A 21,234-nucleotide genomic window follows, 5' to 3' on the forward strand; every position below is an offset into this window, starting at 1 on the left:
AAAAAAAAAAAAAAAAAAAAAAAAAAAAAAAAAAAAAAAAAAACATTGAAATATACATAAATTTGTTCTTATTTGTGCATAAATATACATAAATATACAAGATTTAAGAATAATAATAATAATAATAATAATGTAGATTAGAATATAATGTATTGATCCAATTGAAATTATTTTTATATTTCAATCTAACAAGTTGGTGTAATCATTTGGTTTTATAATTTGTGATTTTAAATTTACAACCAAAATTCAATTTATAAATATTCAAACCCATTTATTTTAATATATACTTGTAATAAAATTATTATACAAAAAATCAAATAAGATCAGTCGTGACTCAACTAGTTCATTTAATATGATTGAAATATGTTATTTAAAATTTAATATTAAAAAAAAATAAAAGTAACAAGAAATGTCTTAAAAATTAGAGATGTCTGCTGGAAACTTTCTCCATCTTATTTTTACTACATATTTCATTCTTCATTTATTTATTTTTGCGGAGATTGGAATGGGAATGGGAATTACTCATGAGAAATTTGCGGGAATCGAGTTTTCACCAGTAATTTTTCTCGGTTTATTATTTAAAAAATATATATTTTAAAGTTTATACTTTTTCAAAAAATATATATATATTGTGATGTCCACTTTGGTTGAGAATGAGAACAAAACACCATTTGTGGAAACCTTCTTTGAGCACAAGTATTGAGGGAAAGTTCGAAAAGGAAAGCCTAAAGAGGACAATATCTACTAGCGGTGGGTCTAGGTCGTTACAAATGGTATTAGAGCCAGATACCGGACGATGTGTTAGTCTTCTCGCTCTTCCCCGAAGGGAGGTAGACACGAGGTGATGTGCTAGTAAGGACGTTGGTCTTTGAAGGGGGTGGATTTGGTGGCGGTCCCACATCGATTAAAGGAAGGAGTGCCAGCGAGGACGCTGACTCCCAAAGGAGGGTGGATTGTGATGTCCCACGTTGGTTGAGAAGAAGAACAAACTTTATAAGGGTGTGGAAACCTTCTCGTAGCAGACAACGTTTTAAAGATTTGAGAGGAAACCTGAAAGGGAAATATATGCTAACGGTGGAAAGGGGACGAGAATATTATTCTAAAAAATGTTGTAAAATCCTTCTTTAATTCTCCATTTAAATCGAAAATCTCCTCCTTGTGGCGTTGAAAAGAAGGTATTATTTATTATAACCATTTTTAAACAGAGTTGGAGCGAAACGCGGCCGTAGAGAGACAGGAGAGGTAGAACAGAGACCCAAATTCTGTTTGTTTATATTAATTAAATGCTGAAATGCGCAGCAAGTTGAGTAAAATAAAAGCTTATAATCGACTAATAACTAAGCCCAGACCTCAACCCAATGTGTTATTTGCAGCAACACCCAGATTCCTCTCTTTCCCTGTCGTACTCATACACAATGCATTCTCACGTGCACTTTGTTCGCTTCTAATGCTCTGTTTCACCCCATTTTTTTAAAGAAAGCTCTTACCCTTTTCAATTTTCTCCTTGATTTTGATTCTTCTTCTTATTTCTTTCAATTCTGGGTGAATTTTAACCCCAAAGTTCTCTCCTTTTCTCTATACAATTCGTGCTCTGTTTTTATGATCCAGAAGAACAAAAAACAGAGTCATCGTTGATAATGGCGTTGGAAGCGGTGGTTTTCCCACAAGATCCATTTACTTATGTCTGCAGGGATGTCTGTTCTTACGGCGGAGGAGGAGGAGGAGCTTGGGCCGGCTACGACCATGGCTTCCAATTAGAACAACAAAAACCCTTTCTTGGAGTGCCTGAAACGCAAACAGAGGACACAAAATTCGCCGCGAATTGGGAGGCTTCACCGGAGGAATGTTCGATTAATCAGCCTATTCCCGGAGGAGCTGTCTACACGCCGCCGCCACCGCCGTCTACCGGAAGAAGAAAGCGACGGCGGACACGGAGCACAAAAAACAGAGAGGAAATTGAAAACCAGAGGATGACACATATCGCGGTGGAGCGCAACCGTCGGAAACAAATGAATGAGTATCTGGCGATTCTCCGATCATTAATGCCGTCGTCTTACGTTCAAAGGGTCAGTCAATTTGTTTAGAAAGGAGAGAGATTATAATGATAATGACAAAAAGTACTGCCCGAAATTACTGTTCAATGACTTCAATTTCACGACAGAACAATTTGATGTCGTAAGCCTAATTATTTGTATATCATAGCAGGGAGACCAAGCTTCCATTATTGGTGGCGCCATTAATTTTGTCAAGGAATTAGAGCAACAACTGCAGTTCATCAACACCCATAAGAACACAATCGAAAATGGCGGTTCCCCTTTTGCTGAATTCTTTTCATTCCCTCAATACTCAACAAAGAACACGGCGCATGACTCATCCATCGCTCATACCCAGTGGCCGGCCGGAGATATTGAAGTCACCATGATTGATACCCATGCCAACCTTAAAATACTGTCGCCAAAACGCCCAAGACAGCTCCTTAAAATGGTCGCTGGATTTCAAAGCTTGAGACTCACTGTTCTTCATCTCAATGTCACTACTTCAGATCAAATGGTTCTTTATTCTCTAAGCATTAAGGTAATTATAGCTCGAAGTTTGAAACTTTTTGGATTTTAAGACATGGGTTGCTCTTAATTTCTGGATTTTGGGTGTTTTTTTTGAAGGTTGAAGAAGGGTGTCAGTTGAATACGGTGGATGAAATTGCTGCAGCTGTGAATCAAATTCTGCTGTTTATTCAAGAGGAAGCTGCTTTAAATTGACACCTTTTTGGAAAGAAAGTAAACAATTTAATCTGTTTTTTTTTTCTTTCTTTAATGTAATTTCTTTGTTCAGTTTCTTATGGTATCCCCCACAATTTTCCATGCAAGAGAATGAACATAATTTCAATCTCAACTCGTCCAAACATCTTAGGTTTAATTAAAAAGTTCGAACCTTTATATTCCTACAAAATTTATCAAAAGTCAAAGAGAACAATGATCGTAAATCTATTTTTTTCTTAATTTCTTTATAGAAACCTCTCACTAACACTAACAAACGCGTTTTAAAATCATGAGGCTGACAATGATCCTAACAGCAAGCTCGAGATGCTACGAACTTATTTCGATCAAACAAACCATTGAATTTTCATATAAAGAGATTTCTACCAACCAACCATATCTATACAAAACAAGAACGATTCCAAACACCAACCGGCAATTATTTAGCTATTTTCTTTGATTCAAATGAGAAAAATCTATTTATTTTGAGATTTGATGTTTACAAATTAGGTCACAAGTTTGAACAATAATATACACACTAACCCTAATCATAAAAACACAATTTTTTTTTCTTCAAAGATTTCATTTCACAACGAACAAACCAACGCTCTAGAACAACATAAGAACTTACATCATAAAATTTCTCAAGAACATTCCAAAAACATGGCAGTGCATGATACTGATAGCCATAATTTAGGGTTTGAATGAATTAAGGAAGCAATTATGCATGTTTAGGGTTAGCAATGAATTGCAGAGATCCCAGATTTTAGTAAAAGTTAATCTATAGTCATGAGATGAAATGATGAGAAGATGAAGAGACAGAAAATAATGATTATGGGTTTGAAGAATTTAAAAGATGGGAGTAAGAGAGATGGGGGCCCCATGGCTTACAATATGGATACCACACCTAACAGTACAATATTCCTTTCAACCACATCATGTTGTTCTCACAATCTAGCAAATTTATATCCAATTATCTTCTACCAACTCACAAAACTTTAAATCATTTTGTCTTTCCTTATGTTTCGATTATTCTTACTCTACGTTCGCTACCGTAAAATTAGACCTAACGAAATAGGTCAAAAGCTCGAGAAAGGCCGACGAAGAGAAGTTAAAAATGAAAGTGTTCTTGAACTTGAACTTGAAAGAGAAGTTGGCCATATTGTCAATTGTCTTCGAGCTAGGTTGGTTGGAGTTTGATGAAATCTTTGGTTAATCTCGTGTGATTTTGTGAGATCCCATGTTTGGGAAACTAAGCATTACTCATAAAGACGTGGAAACATCTCTTGAGTAGATGCGTTTTAAAACTGTGAGGTTTACGGAGATATGTAATGGGCCAAAGTGAACAATATCTATTAGCAGTGGGCTTAGGCTGTTACAAATCGTATAGAGTCTGGGTGGTGTGTCAATGATGACATTGGATTCCCAAGGGGTGGACTATGAGATCTTACATCAGTTGGGGAACGAAAAGAAACATTCCTTATAAGAGTGTGGAAACCTCTTCTTAGTAGATGCGTTTTAAAACTGTGAGACTGACGGTGATACGTATGACAATATCTATTAGCAGTGAACTTGGGCTATTACAAATGGTATTAAAGCCGGACACCGGGTGGTGTGCCAATGAGGATATTCAGTCTCTAAGGAGAGTGGATTATGAGATCCCATATCAATTAGGGAGGGAAATGAAATATTCCTTATAAATGTGTGGAAAACTCTATTTTGTAGACACGTTTTAAAACCGTGAGGCTAATAGTGATACATAACCGACCAAAACAAACATCGTCTACTAACTGTAGGCTTGAACAGTACAATATCTACGGGAGATGAGGTTAAGCTGTTACAGATTTTGATGAAAATTGTATTATACTATTTTGAGGAAAAACATTTTAATGCAAATTAAATTCAAAATTAACTGCATATTGTGAGAATGTTTAGCGAAATGCAGATATAATTAAGAGGGTACATTTCTATTGGGCTGGGCCTATTGCGGGCCTAATCATGAGCGAAGTCCATAAAAGATTGAACTTGGGCCGTTTAGTGTATTTGGGCCCAGAGTGAAGTCCATTTATTTCAAACCTTATTATTTGGTACGAGGTCTCAAATCAAAAGTATTTAACTTAATCATTAATTAATTATGGATTAAGATAATGATGAAAAAAGCTTAATATAATAATACCCACTGAGAAAATGAAGAACACGAAAGAATCAAAACAGAGGATCGAACCCATAACCCAAAACCCATTCAATGAATAACAGAAGCTGTTCTTTTCAATTCATACACAAAAACTGGGCTCACCCTGTTCGATACTCTGAATCGACCCAATCTGGTTCAGATCATGTTGCAGAAGAACAGTTCATCATTGTTTCATTTACTTCCATTTTAGAATCATCCGATTCAAAAACCCCTTCTTTTGGAACAATCTCCCCAATCTGAGGAACCCCAACGTCTCTCTGTTCATCAACTGCATCTCCTCTGTTTTCAACTCCGCCGCCGCCGGAGACAGCACTCTGTTCTTCCCCCTCCAAATTCTCCATCTGGGTCTCCTCAATTACAGCCAAATTAGCTTCGTTTTGATTCACATGACCCGAATTCGGCGGCCTAGGGAAGTTGGAGGTCGCAAAATCAGTAAGAATATGGGCTCGACAGAGTGGGCAAGTGGTATGAGTCCTCAGCCAAGTATCAACGCACCCAATATGAAACGCGTGGCTACATTTGGGCAACAGCCGGAGCATTTCGTCTTCTTGAAATTCATTCAAACAAACAGAGCAAACTGTTCCTTCGATCAAGCCCTCACCTTTTTTGTATTTGCAAACTGTGATTGAGTTGATGATCGATTGCTGCAGCCCCACGGTGGTTATGAACCAAATGGGATGATCGACTTGATTCTCGTTTAGAAATTCTCCATCTTCGCCGTCCAATTGCGACGCCTCCGCCCCTTGGTTGCCGGAGCCGCTACGCCATGCTTGCCATTTTACGATAATGATGTAGAAACTAAAAGTGAAGAAAAATCCAACGAACAGAGCAAGTATGACGATGACTATAGTTGGAAGCTGTTTTTGGTGGTCGCCAAAAGGCGGCGGCGGCGAGAAGTAGAAATCTGGGAGATCTAAGCAGTCGAAAGGGCAATCGTAAGGGCAGCCAGAACAATTGAAGCTTTGTTGATGAGTTCCGGTTTCGACGGGGAAAAGCTTTCTGGTAATTCCGACCGCCATGGCAGGGGAGCTCTGAAGAAGCTTAGAATGTTGAGAGAGAAACAGAGGAATGGAAGGAAAAATGAAGATCTCTGAATTTCTTTGGTTTGAAGAAATGAAATAAACAGTAATTAAACGACGACTAAGATCCTCCACCATAACAATTAGGTTAAATTTCAATCTCAATTTTATTACAATAATATGAATTTAGTTTCCATTTTATTTCCATGATTTTTTTAAGTTTTTGATGAGTTCATACCAATTATTTTACACACAATATCTCATTGTGTCTATGGTTGCATGCTCGTGACATCTTCTACCACTCAATTGATTGATGTTCTTGTCAACCAACTCGAACAAACAAGACTGGGATATCTATCATGCGACAATAAACAACATGTTTTGGACAAGTATAACCATGACATCCGACTCGTACAAACAAGACTAGAGTATCTGCCATGTGGCCATAGGCAACAAACTTTGGACAAACATGACCGTCACATCAAAATTCAACATTCAAAACTGTTATATCTCAATTCAAACCTATATTTTGAGATCTCTCATCAGTTGGAGAGAGAAACAAGTGTCAGCGAGTATGCTAGGTGTCGAATGGAGTGGATTGTGAGATCCCATCTCGGTTTGAGAAGGAAAAAAATATTGTTTATACTGAGTGTAAAAACCTCTCATCAACAAATGTATTTTAAAATCTCGAGGGAAGTTTGAAAGAAAACTCAAACAAGACAATATTTATTAGCAGTGTGCTTGAGTGGGCGAACATTCTTTATACTGAGTTCAATCCTCATCTACGCGTGATATTCCTCTTACCCAGCTAACGCAAGACTTTGTTCAATTTTCAAACATTTAAATTAAACTCAATAGTAATCAAGACTAAGAATTTGTCGTATAAATTAATTTATGTTACTACCAACTACCCTTTAACTCGTAACACTTAAGCTAGACGATTCTCTCCGGACGCAAAAAAAAAAAAAAAAAAAAAAACAATTTTTTTTTTTTTTTTTTTTTTTTTTTTTTTTTTTTTTTTTTTTTTTTTTGACTATATTAGCTTAAATTTGTATTTAGATAATAATTAAGAGATGAGATTATGAATTAAATCTGTAAAATTAAAAGTTAAAAGTCACATATTTTAGGAATTAATTTATCTAAAAATTCATAATTTTATGAAAGTGAGGTTACGATTCATATTAGGGGTGTACATTCAATCCGACAACATGGACCATCCCAATTTGTTGGGTTGGGTTGGATTGGATTAACTTTTCGAGNGTTGTTTGTACTAATCATCTAAGATTATTTTTATTCATAATTTAGAAGAAAAAAAAAATATTTAAATATGTCTATCAAGTTAAAGCAATATTTGGTAGTATGTCTTGATCGAGATTAGTGGGTGAAATTAAAATTTAAATAGTGCCAATTAAAAATTTTAATCTAGTACATTATTTATATATATATAAATTACAACGTTTTTTTTTTTTCCAACTTTGTGGGCCCATAAGTTGGTCAAATTGGTAGCTTAGCAGACAAAAGATATATGGCAGACAGTTATATGCCGTAGATAGTTATTTCTGGTAAAACCATATATAGTAAGTTAAATCATATATATTCCTCCACAAAGCTTGAAAATGTACTTTTTTGTATTATGTATATTCAAAGCTATATATAGTAAGTTAAACCATATGTAATTTTCTATATTCGGTATGTTTTCTCTGTAATAAATACAAATTTTAGCCAACGTTCTCTGTTTTTTGTGTTCTTATCTAAATCGAGTGTGTGCGTTGTTGAGCGATCCTGACATTATATTTATATTATGATACCAAATACGTACTATTAAAAATTATTAAGGTATTTGGTAGATTTTGAACAAAATTGAAAAACTAATTCATTATCTCTGAAATATGGCTCCTTTTCTGAGCTGCAAAGACTAGTTTGGGCCCAATTATGTGGGCTCGGCCCACCAAAATTGAGATTTTAGAATATTTTTCATATTTAAAAAAATACAAAAATTAAATGAAAATTATACTTATTTAAACAAAATTTTAAAAATATATTTTTCTCTTAATATAAAAATAAACATTTCTGACCATTTTGTTACTCAATATTTTATCATTTAATTAATATAAAACTTATATTTAGTGCAAACATATATTTGTTACACAATTATAACACCTTATATTATTATAATAATAATAATGCTTATATTATTAAACTGACAAATTTTGAATGAAAAATTGTGAGATTTTTTCTCGATTTGAGAGAACAAAAGATTCCTTAAACTCTGAAAATAAGCAATGAAATAAAGTAGGCAATAGTTATTAGCAATAGGCTTACGACAATGAGTTTTGAAGTCGGGGTTGAGCTGTGAAACAAATAAGGAATTAAGTTTTTTATACAACTTCACGCAACCCCGACTTGGTAGGCCAAACGCCCCCAAACCAATGACGTAGAATTCAAAGCATATAATATACATTTTAAACCCATTTTTTCTTTAGAAATAATGTGAAGCAATAAATATAAGAATCAATAAACGAGTTAGGTAGGGTAACTTGAAAAGCTCATATATTTGAATTCTCTGCGCCATAAGCATTCATAATTCACCAATCCCATTCCTTCACAAATGTCGATCGTTTCGGTTTCTTACTCTTCAGCCAGCCTTCGTTCCACCGTCCAGTCCCGCCGCCATGGATCAAACCTTAACCTCAGCCATCTCCTTCACAAAGCCAACAGTTTGCCGTTCCCACGCACAATTCCCAAAAACAGAGTCACCCATATCACGACTTACAGAGACATGGCGGTTTACGGCGGCGGCGGCGGCGGCGGCGGCCTTGGATCTCCCCTTCCTCAGCCGCCTCCTCCTCCCCCTTTGACTCCTTGGTATTTAAATTATGTTTGAATTAATTTTTTTCTCGTATTTTCCAGGTGGAAAATTACAGAGTGTTGTTTTTGGCAGGCCATTGTGGGTAGCTGGGGCGGTGCTATCGGCAATTCTATCCATTTGGAAGACGACCAAATATTGGGGGCCTTTTCTTATGTTGAAGCGTGAGGAATATAATGATGAATTTTAACACTGTTTCTTTTTTTTTTGCTATGCATAATTTGTGTTGAATTTGTGTAGAGAGAGTGGAGAAGGTGGTGCATGTGGCGGAGGACGTGGTAGATATGGTGGAGACGGCGGCGAAGGAAGTGGATAAGGTGTCGGAAGAGATTGTCGATCATCTCCCCAAAGACAGCATACTCCAAAAAACGGCAGTTTTAGTGGAAAATACAGCTGAAACCGTTGCTAAGGACGCCAATTTGGCGGCGGAAATTATCGGCAAGGTTAGGCCTTTTCTCCGAACTTACCACTCCACATCATCTCTTCACTTTTTCTTAGCTCACAACCTTATTTTATTGATATTTTTATAAATTTTTTCTATTTTTATAAAATCTTTTTGAAACATAGACTAAATTTAAAATATATATATATAGATATAGATATTAAAACCATAAGGATTGTTTCTCGTGACATAAGTGCTCTTGGGGTCATTTCGTCAAATATTTGAGAAGGTCGTATTTGATGGTCGGCGTGGTGATAGGATTTGCTAATACGATCGCCTCCCCAACTGTTGCAAACACTAAGCGAGAATGGTAAGTGGTGCACAAACAATGTCAAGCTGGGACAAACAAAGTCATCTGGCCCCACTGAATTAGGAATGCGAAGGCCTTTCCCCTTTAAAAGGAGACTCGATTTGATAAATATTCTTAAACTTTTAACAGTGTTTTAAAAACATCTTTGATTTTTTAAAAAATCATTAATAATATCTTTAAACTTGTAAGGGCATTTTTAAACGTTTTGAAATTTGGGTATTGAATAAACAAAATATTAAAATATGTATTTGTTTAAGTATATTTTAATTTTTTTTAAAAAAAATAAAAAATTAATGAAAAATTTTAAAATATCGAGAAAAATAAAGCATGAGATTCAAAAATATTTTAATTAATTTAATCTTGAACTAGAAAATTAAAACTTAAAATTAATTTTCAAAATTCAAATTAAACTTTTATAATTTCATTTTTCTAACTTTTAAAATGTCAAAGACGTTTTCGTCACATAAATAAATAATTACAAATGACTGTTTATGGTGGGATTTAGTTATTATATATATTGTAATTATTAATTTTCCTTATAATTCAATCATTTATTATTATTATTTATAATTTGATTTATTTTAAATATAAATTACCTCAGGTGGAGAAATTTGACGACGGGTTGAGCTCATTAATTAAGAAGAAAGGAGGAAGTAAAGAAGGCGACGCAAAACCCAAACCCTAGACCAACCTCTTCAATCAAATATTCAAATATTATATTTATAATAATATACTAATTATTATTTTAAATATGAATCCAATTATGAAATAATCCAAATAAATGTAATGGTTATATTAATAAATGGATGTTTAATTGATTATTTATTTTATTTTATTAATTTAGTGTTATTAAAGTATATAAACCGTATTGTTAGGGTCGATATCATCATAACATAGCCTTAGACAACTTTCGAGTCCGAGTAATATTGAATTTGTAGTACTTCTCTCCATATGGTTCATAGATGTGAGCATGGACCCACTTGACTCGTCGAGCTAGCACTCATAGGTTCCCAAATTTTATATAGCCAATGGAGCAGTAGGGTGGTTGGGGGCAGCAGAGAAGCTCTAATAAACCCACTTTGGTTAATTAAGTTGGTGCGTTAGGAATTTGGGGGCGGTGACCCAACCGCTTGATTACCAGTACACCTACTTCTCCCTTTTTGAGCTGACTCCCATCATCTCCTCCACCAATTCGACGAACCCTTCTTATTTGTTTTGGTTCCACCAATGGAATCTACATGATTCATGAACCTAACCCACTCCCACCTTCTATTCTATAAATGCTTAACCCCCTCCCTCCCCCGTCATCATCAACTCCAATGGCTTACTCCTTCAAAACTGCATTTTTTGCCTTGGCCACCATTGCCATTTCCATGGCTATCCCAACCTTTGCCACTGTCCACACGGTTGGCGACACCGCCGGTTGGTCCACCGGCGTCGACTACACCTCTTGGTCTTCCGGGAAGACCTTCGTTGTAGGCGACACATTGGGTCAGTTCAAAATCATGTCTTACATATATATATATATATATAACATAATAACAAATTAATTCTAGTTTTTTTGATGACTCATTGTTTCCGACGTGGCAGTGTTCAATTATGGAGGTGGGCACACAGTGGACGAAGTGAGTGCTAGCGAGTACACCTCTTGTACTGCGGCCAATTCCATTAGTAGCGACAGCTCTGGCGCCACGTCCATCACTCTCAAGAAGCCTGGCACTCATTACTTCATTTGTGGTGCATTTGGTCACTGTGGCAACGGCATGAAGCTAGCTGTCACAGCTGCCGAAGCTGGAGGTCCCCCCTCTACAGCCTCAGCTCCCATTGGTGATGGACTTCCACCGTCCGAAGCGCCAAGTTCTGGAGCTGCTGCTCCTGTAACGCCATTGGTTGGTGCTACTCCCAAAGATGCGGACTCCTCATTGGTGAACTCTCCCACGTCTAAGGTTCCTGTGGAGGCATCTTCCGCTTGTGGGGCCTCTGCGCTTGCAGCGGTGGTTTGTACTTGGGGCGCCGCCACCCTGGGCTTGTTTGCTGCGCTTTAGGATGCTCATTATGTGGTCAGGAGGGAGGCAGTGTCTTTTGTGAAAATTCATCTTTTGCTTGGGTTGTTTTTTTCCTTTGTCGTGTATTTGTTTTCCTAAATTACAGATTTAGTAATTATTAATGTGAAAATTTTTAATTTAATTCCAATTATTTGAAACAAATTTCTTGAAAGTTTCATTTAAAATTAAAAAATACCCTTCAACTTTTAAAATAAATATTAATTTTAGATTGAAACAGATAATATCAAAAATGTTTTTAAAATTTTATTAATACCTATAATTAAAAAGAACTCTAAAGTTACCCTTTTTTAGGGTTTTTTTTTTTTTTTGAAAAAAGTATTAATAGCTTTAATAAATAAAAAAACTAATTGTATTTATTAAACATTTTTTAAATTTTAAGGTAAAATTATGAATATTTTAATCTAAATAATGTCCGGTTTGGGCTCCTCCACGGCTGGTGAGTCGAGGTGAGGCGGTTCAATTTCCAAAAGAAGAGCGGCCGTGGTCCCCACCCGAAACTGTCTCCTCGAATCACAGCTGTTCAAACTGCCAACTTGTGTACACACAACCAGTCAAACACGAATTTTCAACTAACAAAATTAAATTTTAAATATAATTTATTTTTTTATTTTTTTATTTTTTTAATGAGAAAAATCAAGGAAGTTGCCGATGAAGGATCCGGGAAGTGCACCCACTTTCTACTTTTCCTTTTAATCCTTTCCCAACACCAAAAACCTTCCCAAATTTAAAATGATACAACAACCACCACCACCACCACCACCACCACCACAATGCCCAAGAATTTGAGCAAACTAAAGGGTCATACGGCGGCGGCAAAGGGAAGAAACCCCAACCACGGCAGCGGCAGCAGCAATAGTCGATGTCGGAAGCACCCAAAACACAAGCAATCACCAGGCGTGTGCTCACTTTGTCTAAGAGAAAAGCTGAGTAATTTAACAATTACAAAACCAGTAATGGCGGCGGCGGCGGCGGCTTCTGTTTCATCTTCTTCATTATCATCTCTATCCTCTTATTACTCTTCTTCCTTCCCTTCTTCCTCCGCCTCCCCATACTTCCCCAGAACCAAATCCTCCATTTCTTCCTTGTTCAAAAGAAGATCAACGCCCACTCAAGCAACAAATCCTGGGTTTTGGTCCAAATTGATGATGAATCGAAGACGAAAACAATTAGCATCTACTTTATCACACAGATCCAACCAATTTCCAAACCCCAGATGAAGATTGTTTCATTTCTTTTCATGATTTTTATCATCTTTTCCATCCAAGAACTTACAGCCAAAATCCTGTCCAATCTTTTTGGTGGTTGTTTTTTGTTCTTGGAGTGATCGAACAAATTCATCAATATTTTGTATAATTTGATCTAGGTAACTTACATAATTGTATGATTTATGGATTATGTTAATGGAATTTATGTTGTTTGTATTACCACTAAACTTTCGGTATAACACTTATCACATTTTAATAATTGAGCGAGCTTCATTATTTAATTATTGTCGGAGATTATGCATATCTTATATTTTATTCCACATAACTTATATTTGAAGTCGATTTTATCGAGTTCGGTATGAGATTTAGAAATGGGAGTTATATTGAAGGAAATTGAGAAACAAAATTGTAAATGATTTAAAGTCTAACATTGCATGTTCTTGGAAACTTCATGCTCCACTTCTTCTATATATTTCCCCAATTCCAATTTTACCCTTCCCCACACGTGTAAATTTACTTAACTATCCCTTGATTGCAATGATGTCATATTAATATTTTAATAAAAAAAGCATTTTTTTTTTATGTTAACTATATAATTATATAAGGTGTAAAAAAGGGTACAACGTAGTATCTCCTAGTGGTGACTTTTAGAAATGACATCATATGGTGTGCCAGTGAGAACGTTGGACTCAAATGAGGTGGATTGTAAAATCTCGTATTGATTGGAGAGGGAAACGAATTATTTTTTATAAGGGTGTGAAAACCATTTACTAACAAACACGTTTTAAAACTGTGAATCTGACGATGATATATAATGGGTCGAAACAAATCATATCTAATAGCAGTGAGATTAGACTGTTATAAATGATATTAAAACCAAATACGGAGGAGTATGACAATCAAAACATTGGACTAAGAGAGGGAGAAATAAAAGGGTAAATGAGGGAAAAAGCACGAGGTTGTTAATATTTATTAATGATTCAGATGTTGGAAAAAAGTGGAATTAATTTAAAAAAAAAAAATGTGAGCAGGGAATTGAGTGAGTGTAGTACAGAACAGTTTGGCGTATGAATTTATTATTGTTAAAAATAAAATAAAATAAATAAAGGAAAACAATATTGTTTGGTACTTTAGCTGGACTGTCGCTGTCCTTTCCGTGGAATTTTTTCACAGTCAACAGAACACCCTCCCTGCCCATGACAGCCTTGCTCCAGCCAGCTCTACCCCTCGCCCCTCACTCCCTCCCTTTTCGACCTTCTCCTCAAATCTCAATAACTTTTTTTAATACATAACAGACTAAAACGGATAATATATATTAGCGGTGAACATGGACCATTACAAATGATATCAGAGTTAGACACTGTGCGATATGCTAACGAGGACGCTGGACTCCAACGAAGATGGATTGTAAGATCCTACGTTGGTTGAAGAGGGGAATAAAACATTTCTTATAAGGGCGTGAAAACCTTCTCCTAACAGACGCATTCCAAAATCATGAGACTAATTACGATACGTTACGAGCTAAAACAAACAATATCTACTAGCAGTGGACTTGAATTGTTACATGCATAGTCCAGCATGTTTGAGTCGCCGAATAAAGATGTTTAAGTATTTTTAATTATCCTATCCTCATGATTGCTTTTATTATCACGTAGTTTCAATTCATTTTCGTTCGTTGGAGTGTCCAATCCAACTCTAATTGTACCCTCCACAGCCCAAGATTGGCAATTTGGGCCCATGAAGCTTCTATGTTCATAATCAAACTTAAAATATCAGCTTCGAGCTTACAATATTATATAATCGGCATATTTTGTCATCACTCACATGTATCTTAAAATTTTTCATTGAGGTCGCTCGACATAAAATTACTTTAAACAAAACACGCTTAATCATAATTTTTTTGTGATCAAGCTTAATACATGACGATAACTGACTTAGTGGTTACCAAAAGAATGTGGCCTACAAAGATGAGTGATACGATACTTTAACCAATTAATTATATGATAATGAAATACCAAAAATATAAGAGAAATATCGCTAATTAGATTGGACTCTTGTGGTGACATGTCAACTCACCTTATCCATAAACTACATTAAAATTTTAAAATCTTATATCCTTTATAATTTTCTAAATTTTAAATATTAAAAGAGATAAAACTTTCACTATTTCATATATTATTAAATTACCATAGGTATTTAAAATTACATGATAAGATTATGTTTATAGAGTAATTAAGGTATTTAAAATTATTTTAATACGTATTATTATTATAAAAATAAATAAAGAATTGAAATAGGTGGCGAGTTTATCGTGGCAAACAAAACCCATGAAATTTGGGTACCTTTTATTTTTGTATTTTTAAATGATGCGCATGTGGCATGTTCGTAAAAGGTTTCAGACAAGAGGGGCCCATTTGTGATCACGTCATCTTCCGCCACGTACGCACCATTCGCATATTTTTATTATTATTATTTTCAAGTTATATACACGTTAAATCTTAAATGTTGGTATTTGTAGCTTATCAACCAACTGGATTGTGCCACGTAACAAGACTGAGATCTGATGCTTTCCCCGTAAAACACGTATGAAAAGATGTCTGAATTGGAAAAAATTAAATATAAAATTAACGACACATACGGATCTGGAATTTAAAATATATTCTGAATTTAAATATATAATATAAAATTAGTGAAAGCAAATCATTTTGTGTATTACAGTTAGTGTCTTGCTTTCACGATGTGGTCAAGTAAATATTTTTTTTATATAAAAAATATTATTTTTATTCTCAGATAGCATAATTAAAAAAAATAAAAAAGCAAGACGTCCTCCCGAGTACTTTTTGTCGCCTACGGTCACAGATTATCCGTTAGTTCTCTCTTCCATAAGTGAACTAAAATATTTATAATTGGAAAGAAACTTAGTCATTGACTATATAATAAAAAAAAAATTATTTTTTACTACATTTTTTTAATTTATTTTACAAACATTCGATGATCAAGTGAATTTTACTCGAAATTGTCCCGAATTTAACAAGGTTGAAAAGGTTTACCTAAACTAGAAGGGTGAAATTTTTGTGCAGTTTTTTTTAATGCCTTTTTCATCCTAAAGAATGTGACTCATAGAGGTTAGGTATTGTCATTATTGTGCTATGAATAAAAGGTGGCGACCATTCACGGGGATTGGACTCATGTGGATTGGCTAGTTTTGGCAATTTTGACACCGACCACAAATCGGAATATAAATGTAAAATGGAAGGTTTAAGTGAAATTCGTTCCATTTCTACTAAACCCACCAACTAATTTTAACGTAGAAGTTATTATGGGGATAGTTATCTGAAAGGTCTAGGAATGGGCCATCCATCAAGCCCACACATACGAAACGAGTTATACATGCTTTGAAGGCTGTGACACGTTGGAGCTAAGGACGTTTCATATTACACGAAAAAGGTAAAGAAATTTTAGGTCGTTAGACATGCCTCGTGTCAATAGAGAACATTCGCATCCAAAGCACATTAGTAATATAATCCAAATTAGTATTATAAGCTTGGATTTATGCATTAAAGCACGTAATTAAATATTTATAAAAAAATCAAAGAAAATTCTAAGGCTATTTGAAATCCGATGTGGGACCCAGGAAAGGTCGAAATCCCAATATTTAATTACAGCTTCGTCCCTCAACGCGGAAATGGTATCCAGCAAGAGGCAGTGTGCGGCCGAATGCTGTACATGAATTAACAATAAAACCAAAACTACACACCGCTCAGCCGCGCCGATCTCTTTCTCGCCGCCGCCGCCGCGCTGCTTCTGTGCCGGAGACGAACAAAGCCAAAGGTTGAGGCTGACGGAAGCCAGAGAGAGACTTAGAGTTGTAATTTCTAAGCGGCTTGCTCGCCATTGCTCAGAGTGACGGTGGTGAGAAAGAGATGCTGAAGCGGAGGAGGAGAGCAGTGGCGGTGCTGAGGAAGCTGCTAACCTGCGCCATATGTTTTATAGCCTTACTAGCTCTTCTTTCTGTTCATCTTCACTTTTTTCCGTCCTCCAAAGTCCCCGGCTTCTCCGATTCCCACAAGCTTCCTGCGGTGACCTATCTTTTCTCTTAATCTCTACTCTCGCTCTTCATTTCTTCATTTTCTTCTTTTCTCCTTCACGTATTACTGTGTTTTTAACTGCGTATTTTTGTTTTCTTTTTTGTTTCTAAAATCTTTCTGAGAAGCATTCCTGATTATGGCGTTTGGATTCGAAATGATTAGAGTGCTTAATCGACGAGCGAGTGAAGGCAGTGAATAGCTTCAATTTTTTATGAAATGGATGTGTGTAATGCATTCCAATTTTACGTTTATATTCTTTAATTCTCTCGGTCGGGAGTCGTTTTCGATTGTAAATTGAGATTAGGTAGGGCACTCTTTGACTTTGAGTTGCGTTGTTGACTGATTACCAGTGAAATGTTTGACGGAGTGGTTTTAAGTTTGTAGGCTGTCCTGCTTTTGATATTGGAAAATTTTCGTTAACATATATTATGTTCTTCATCATGTAGCAACGTGAATTTAAACACCAGAGGTTGAGCACCGAGAATAGCTGGACTCAAGAGATTGTTCCGCTCCATTTGTCCAAAGCTCCTGTTGCTTCTCGCAAGGTTTTACTTTCCTTTAACTCTTTAGTTATGATTCATTTCCGGAATGGCCTCAGTTTTGGGTAGAAAATCAAAATTAGCAATGAGAACTGAAAAGAATTGGAAATATAATATGCCGTCTGAGACTTTTCTACTTGACAACCATTGTTTTTCTAGCAATTAGTAGAATATAATTTTTCTAGTCTTTGGTAAAATAGGTAATCAGATGTAATTTCGGTATTGATAAGAAGTTATGCACCTTTCATGTTTTCACTCCTTTAGACTTGACAGTTGGGCAGTGCGAACTTGGTTCCGGGTCTGGACAAGCTATGGAAGCCTCCATCGAACCACGACTTTTTACCATGTGTAGAACCTAGTTTCAATTATACACGTAAGAGTGTTACTTTGTTCGTCTCGTTCCAAACAAAATTTTCTTGTAGTTAATCTCAAAACTTCTGTCGGATATGCAGCTCCTGTGGAGTCACGAGGTTACCTTCTAGTTCATACAAATGGGGGACTCAATCAAATGCGCGCTGGGGTCTGTAACCTCTCCTACATTATGATAGTGACATTAATTATTATCGAAGTGTTTTAGCCTTTTTTTTTTTGTTGCTAGAATATAGTTTTTATTAAAATTTCACATGATGTCAAGCAGAGTTCTCAAAGTACGGTTTCAGTTCCTCAACTTTATTTTATTTTGTTTTTATTCTTTTTAACTTTATCTTTGTCGATGATCTATATTCCATTTTGAAATGTTATATTCATTTCATCTTGGACTGTTATCCTTACCTCTCAATTCAGTCACTCAACACTCATTGAATTCCAAGTAATATCATTCAATTTTATGGCACATGTATACACTGTAACATAAGAACATTTGAGTTCTTGAAGGAGGGATTCTAAAGCATTCATAAATTAGCCCTTAATATAACTTCCGATTTTTAGAGCTACCATACCATGCTTTGAAAATTCTAGCTCATAGTTTTGTCCTGAAATTAGTATCTTTCGGATTATGTAAAAGCTTATTTTAGATCCCAGAGTTGTTGACCAGATCATTTTGTGTTTATTATTTTCCAGTACTCCATAACTAAATCAGTGGAAGTTTTGGTCTTTAAAAACCATTTTCATTCTTGAATTGCAGATATGTGACATGGTAGCTGTAGCCCGCATCATTAATGCTACCCTTGTAATTCCAGAACTCGATAAACAATCGTTCTGGCAGGACACTAGGTTCCTTGTTCTTCTTCATCCTTTTTTCCCCAATCTCCATGTGTCACATTGCCCAGTTCATGATTGATTTCATTTTATTTGTTTTAATCTTCAGCAACTTCTCAGATGTTTTTGATGAAGATCATTTTATCAATGCTCTTGCTAACGATGTAAAAGTGATAAACAAACTTCCTAAAGAATTGGCTACTGCTACAAAGATAGTTAAGCATTTTAGAAGCTGGTCAGCTAAGGATTATTACGAGCAGGAGATCGCTACCCTTTGGGATGAATATCAGGTACTTAGACCAAATTTGGATCTTGTCTATGAAAATCCCTATAATTGTTCTTCATTAGTTAATGTGCTATTTGTAGGTTATTCGAGCTGCAAAATCTGATTCACGATTAGCAAACAATAATCTACCTTTAGATATCCAGAGACTCCGCTGCCGTGCTTGCTACCAAGCCCTTCTTTTTGCACCTAAAATTGAAGCCTTGGGCAAAGTAATATTCTTTTCTAGTCTTATTTTGCTGCTGCAGTGATCGTGTCCCTTCTTTTAGCGATTATATAAATAGTTAAAAAATATATACTGTAGTTATTGGTGGATCGAATGAGGTCCCGTGGTCCTTATATTGCTCTACATTTACGATATGAGAAGGACATGCTTGCATTTAGTGGGTGTACACATGATTTATCTCCTGCTGAAGCAGACGAGCTACAGATGATTAGGTATAAGATCCTTCCTATAAACCTTAATGTGTCTGGTTACATTGTACATGTTTTTCTGTTGATGTGTTGAGTTGACTTCAATGCCTGCAGAGAAAATACGTCATATTGGAAGGTAAAGGAGATTGATCCTTTGGAACAAAGATCCAAAGGGTTCTGCCCACTAACTCCAAAGGAGGTCGGAATATTTCTTAGTGCACTTGGCTACCCGTCCAAAACTCCTATATACATTGCAGCTGGAGAGATTTATGGTGGTGATTCACACATGTCTGATCTGCAAGCACGGTATCCATTACTGATGAGCAAGGTATGAACATGTACTGTTACTTTTTGGACCTCACTACCTTAATTTCCTATTTTGAAAACTACAAGATTTCTTTAAAAACTTTTGATTATATCAAAAGTTTCATGAACTTAGAAAACTCAAATCCCATGTCCTGTTAGCTATGCCGTTCAATAGTTGATCATTTTCAAGATTCTCCTGTTTTGGCAGTAAGGTGGGTTCCTGGGATTTCCCACACAAACTTCTTACAGAAGTGTCGCATGGCTTGTGAATTTGCAATGATAGGCTTATTTGTTTCTTCTGCAAATTTCAGGAGAAGTTAGCATCTGTTGAGGAGCTCGAACCTTTTGTCAATCATGCATCTCAAATGGCTGCTCTGGACTACATTGTGTCTGTTGAGAGTGACGTTTTTGTTCCTTCATACTCTGGGAATATGGCAAGAGCAGTTGAAGGTCACCGACGATTTCTTGGACATAGGAAAACAATATCTCCTGACAGGCAAGAAACTTATCATTACAAGCATTTTCTACTCGAACGTTGCCTCAAATTGCTTCCTCTGAAACTGTTTGTATCATCTTGTCATCGTCAACCAGGAAAGGGCTTGTTCGTTTGTTCGACAAAGTTGATCAGGGAACAATGAAAGAAGGGAAAAATTTGGCCCACCGGATTATCGAAATGCACAAGAGAAGGTATTATGTTTTCTTCTTATTGTTGTTAGTTAATTGGATATTGCATTGTGGGAGCAAATTCTAGTGATCTTCTTTAAAGAAACAAACATGTATTTGATTTTGCTCTTTAACCTGTTTTCTCAGGCAAGGCTCTGCGAGGAAGAGAAAAGGTCCCATTTCAGGAACCAAGGGCATGGACAGGTTCCGCTCAGAAGAAGCCTTTTATGTTAACCCTTTGCCAGATTGTTTATGTCAAAGAGAATTGCCAAATGGGAATATGACTTCCATTTTCAGATAGTTCCATTAAATAGCAAGATAAAATCCCCCTACATCTCAATGTATATGCAGGCGCCCCACCCCCCACCCCCCACCCCCCATCGTCGCACCAGCTTTGTACGTTGTTGCAGTAAGGCAGCTACAACGGGACGATGGAGTGCTTATAACCCGAGTTTTGGTAGTTGGCGGTAGTATAGTAGGGTAGGAGGGGGTTGCTATAAATTTAGAAAAGTTTCCATGACCACTCCATTTGGGGAGGAGTGGGTAATTAAGCATAATTGTTTTCATCTTATAGTAATTAAATTAGTGCAATAATGAAGCAATTAAATTTATTTTAACAATTCCAGAGATTTTCAATTGTGCAAAATATATTGTGGTCTGTATAATGTAATGTTGCACTCATTATGTAATCCTGACTTTTAATAGGTTGAAAATCACCAATATAATTTTGGAAATTATTTTAAAAGGGTTAAAAAGCATATTTTTCAAGTTTAAAATTATTATGAAACGTACTCCTAATCATTTTAAAAAATTAATTATTATGGTATGAAATCATATTTTAAAGTGTAAAATTAAACTTTAAATTAAAAAATAGTAAAAAATATATTTT

At 35.7% G+C, this 21,234-nt stretch overlaps 5 protein-coding genes across 5 annotated transcripts; 4 read left to right on the top strand and 1 right to left on the bottom strand.

Annotated features, from left to right (window-relative positions):
- Nucleotides 1-1,227: 1,227 nt before the first annotated feature.
- LOC111492120 (O-fucosyltransferase 7-like) lies at nt 1,228-20,677 on the top strand. Its single transcript, XM_023141337.1, has 13 exons — nt 1,228-1,242; nt 16,704-16,934; nt 17,390-17,488; nt 17,756-17,855; nt 17,935-18,002; nt 18,606-18,694; nt 18,789-18,969; nt 19,046-19,174; nt 19,267-19,400; nt 19,491-19,704; nt 19,994-20,178; nt 20,274-20,369; nt 20,493-20,677. Exons 2-13 carry the CDS (start codon nt 16,779-16,781, stop codon nt 20,644-20,646), a joined length of 1,605 nt encoding a protein of 534 aa, XP_022997105.1. The 5' UTR covers nt 1,228-1,242; nt 16,704-16,778; the 3' UTR covers nt 20,647-20,677.
- LOC111492194 (transcription factor bHLH96-like) lies at nt 1,380-2,860 on the top strand. The gene is made up of 3 exons (XM_023141462.1): nt 1,380-2,066; nt 2,206-2,574; nt 2,661-2,860. Exons 1-3 carry the CDS (start codon nt 1,638-1,640, stop codon nt 2,754-2,756), a joined length of 894 nt encoding a protein of 297 aa, XP_022997230.1. The 5' UTR covers nt 1,380-1,637; the 3' UTR covers nt 2,757-2,860.
- On the bottom strand, nt 4,899-6,066 carry LOC111492196 (RING-H2 finger protein ATL54-like). Its single transcript, XM_023141464.1, has one exon. The coding sequence runs from the start codon at nt 5,964-5,966 to the stop codon at nt 5,088-5,090; it is 879 nt and encodes a 292-aa protein (XP_022997232.1). The 5' UTR covers nt 5,967-6,066; the 3' UTR covers nt 4,899-5,087.
- On the top strand, nt 8,537-10,355 carry LOC111492223. Its single transcript, XM_023141498.1, has 4 exons — nt 8,537-8,831; nt 8,908-8,996; nt 9,073-9,275; nt 10,186-10,355. The coding sequence occupies exons 1-4, from the start codon at nt 8,575-8,577 to the stop codon at nt 10,267-10,269; spliced, it is 633 nt and encodes a 210-aa protein (XP_022997266.1). The 5' UTR covers nt 8,537-8,574; the 3' UTR covers nt 10,270-10,355.
- Nucleotides 10,876-11,777, top strand: LOC111492220 (blue copper protein-like). Its single transcript, XM_023141493.1, has 2 exons — nt 10,876-11,075; nt 11,175-11,777. The coding sequence occupies exons 1-2, from the start codon at nt 10,904-10,906 to the stop codon at nt 11,627-11,629; spliced, it is 627 nt and encodes a 208-aa protein (XP_022997261.1). The 5' UTR covers nt 10,876-10,903; the 3' UTR covers nt 11,630-11,777.
- Nucleotides 20,678-21,234: the final 557 nt, after the last annotated feature.

Source organism: Cucurbita maxima, unplaced genomic scaffold, assembly GCF_002738345.1.
Source record: "Cucurbita maxima cultivar Rimu unplaced genomic scaffold, Cmax_1.0 Cma_Scf00017, whole genome shotgun sequence".
NCBI lineage: Eukaryota > Viridiplantae > Streptophyta > Magnoliopsida > Cucurbitales > Cucurbitaceae > Cucurbita > Cucurbita maxima.

Bases quoted from the DNA above. Each gene is read 5' to 3' on its own strand.
- LOC111492194 (XM_023141462.1), top strand. From the start codon at position 1,638: ATGGCGTTGGAAGCGGTGGTTTTCCCACAAGATCCATTTACTTATGTC. The intron at 2,067-2,205 runs GTCAGTCAATTT...ATATCATAGCAG, and splicing joins CGTCGTCTTACGTTCAAAGG to GGAGACCAAGCTTCCATTAT. The intron at 2,575-2,660 runs GTAATTATAGCT...TTTTTTTTGAAG, and splicing joins TTTATTCTCTAAGCATTAAG to GTTGAAGAAGGGTGTCAGTT.
- LOC111492196 (XM_023141464.1), bottom strand. From the start codon at position 5,966: ATGGCGGTCGGAATTACCAGAAAGCTTTTCCCCGTCGAAACCGGAACT.
- LOC111492223 (XM_023141498.1), top strand. From the start codon at position 8,575: ATGTCGATCGTTTCGGTTTCTTACTCTTCAGCCAGCCTTCGTTCCACC. The intron at 8,832-8,907 runs GTATTTAAATTA...TGTTTTTGGCAG, and splicing joins CCTCCCCCTTTGACTCCTTG to GCCATTGTGGGTAGCTGGGG. The intron at 8,997-9,072 runs GTGAGGAATATA...GAATTTGTGTAG, and splicing joins GCCTTTTCTTATGTTGAAGC to AGAGAGTGGAGAAGGTGGTG.
- LOC111492220 (XM_023141493.1), top strand. From the start codon at position 10,904: ATGGCTTACTCCTTCAAAACTGCATTTTTTGCCTTGGCCACCATTGCC. The intron at 11,076-11,174 runs GTCAGTTCAAAA...CCGACGTGGCAG, and splicing joins CGTTGTAGGCGACACATTGG to TGTTCAATTATGGAGGTGGG.
- LOC111492120 (XM_023141337.1), top strand. From the start codon at position 16,779: ATGCTGAAGCGGAGGAGGAGAGCAGTGGCGGTGCTGAGGAAGCTGCTA. The intron at 18,695-18,788 runs GTTCCTTGTTCT...TTTAATCTTCAG, and splicing joins TCGTTCTGGCAGGACACTAG to CAACTTCTCAGATGTTTTTG. The intron at 19,175-19,266 runs GTAATATTCTTT...TATATACTGTAG, and splicing joins AAATTGAAGCCTTGGGCAAA to TTATTGGTGGATCGAATGAG.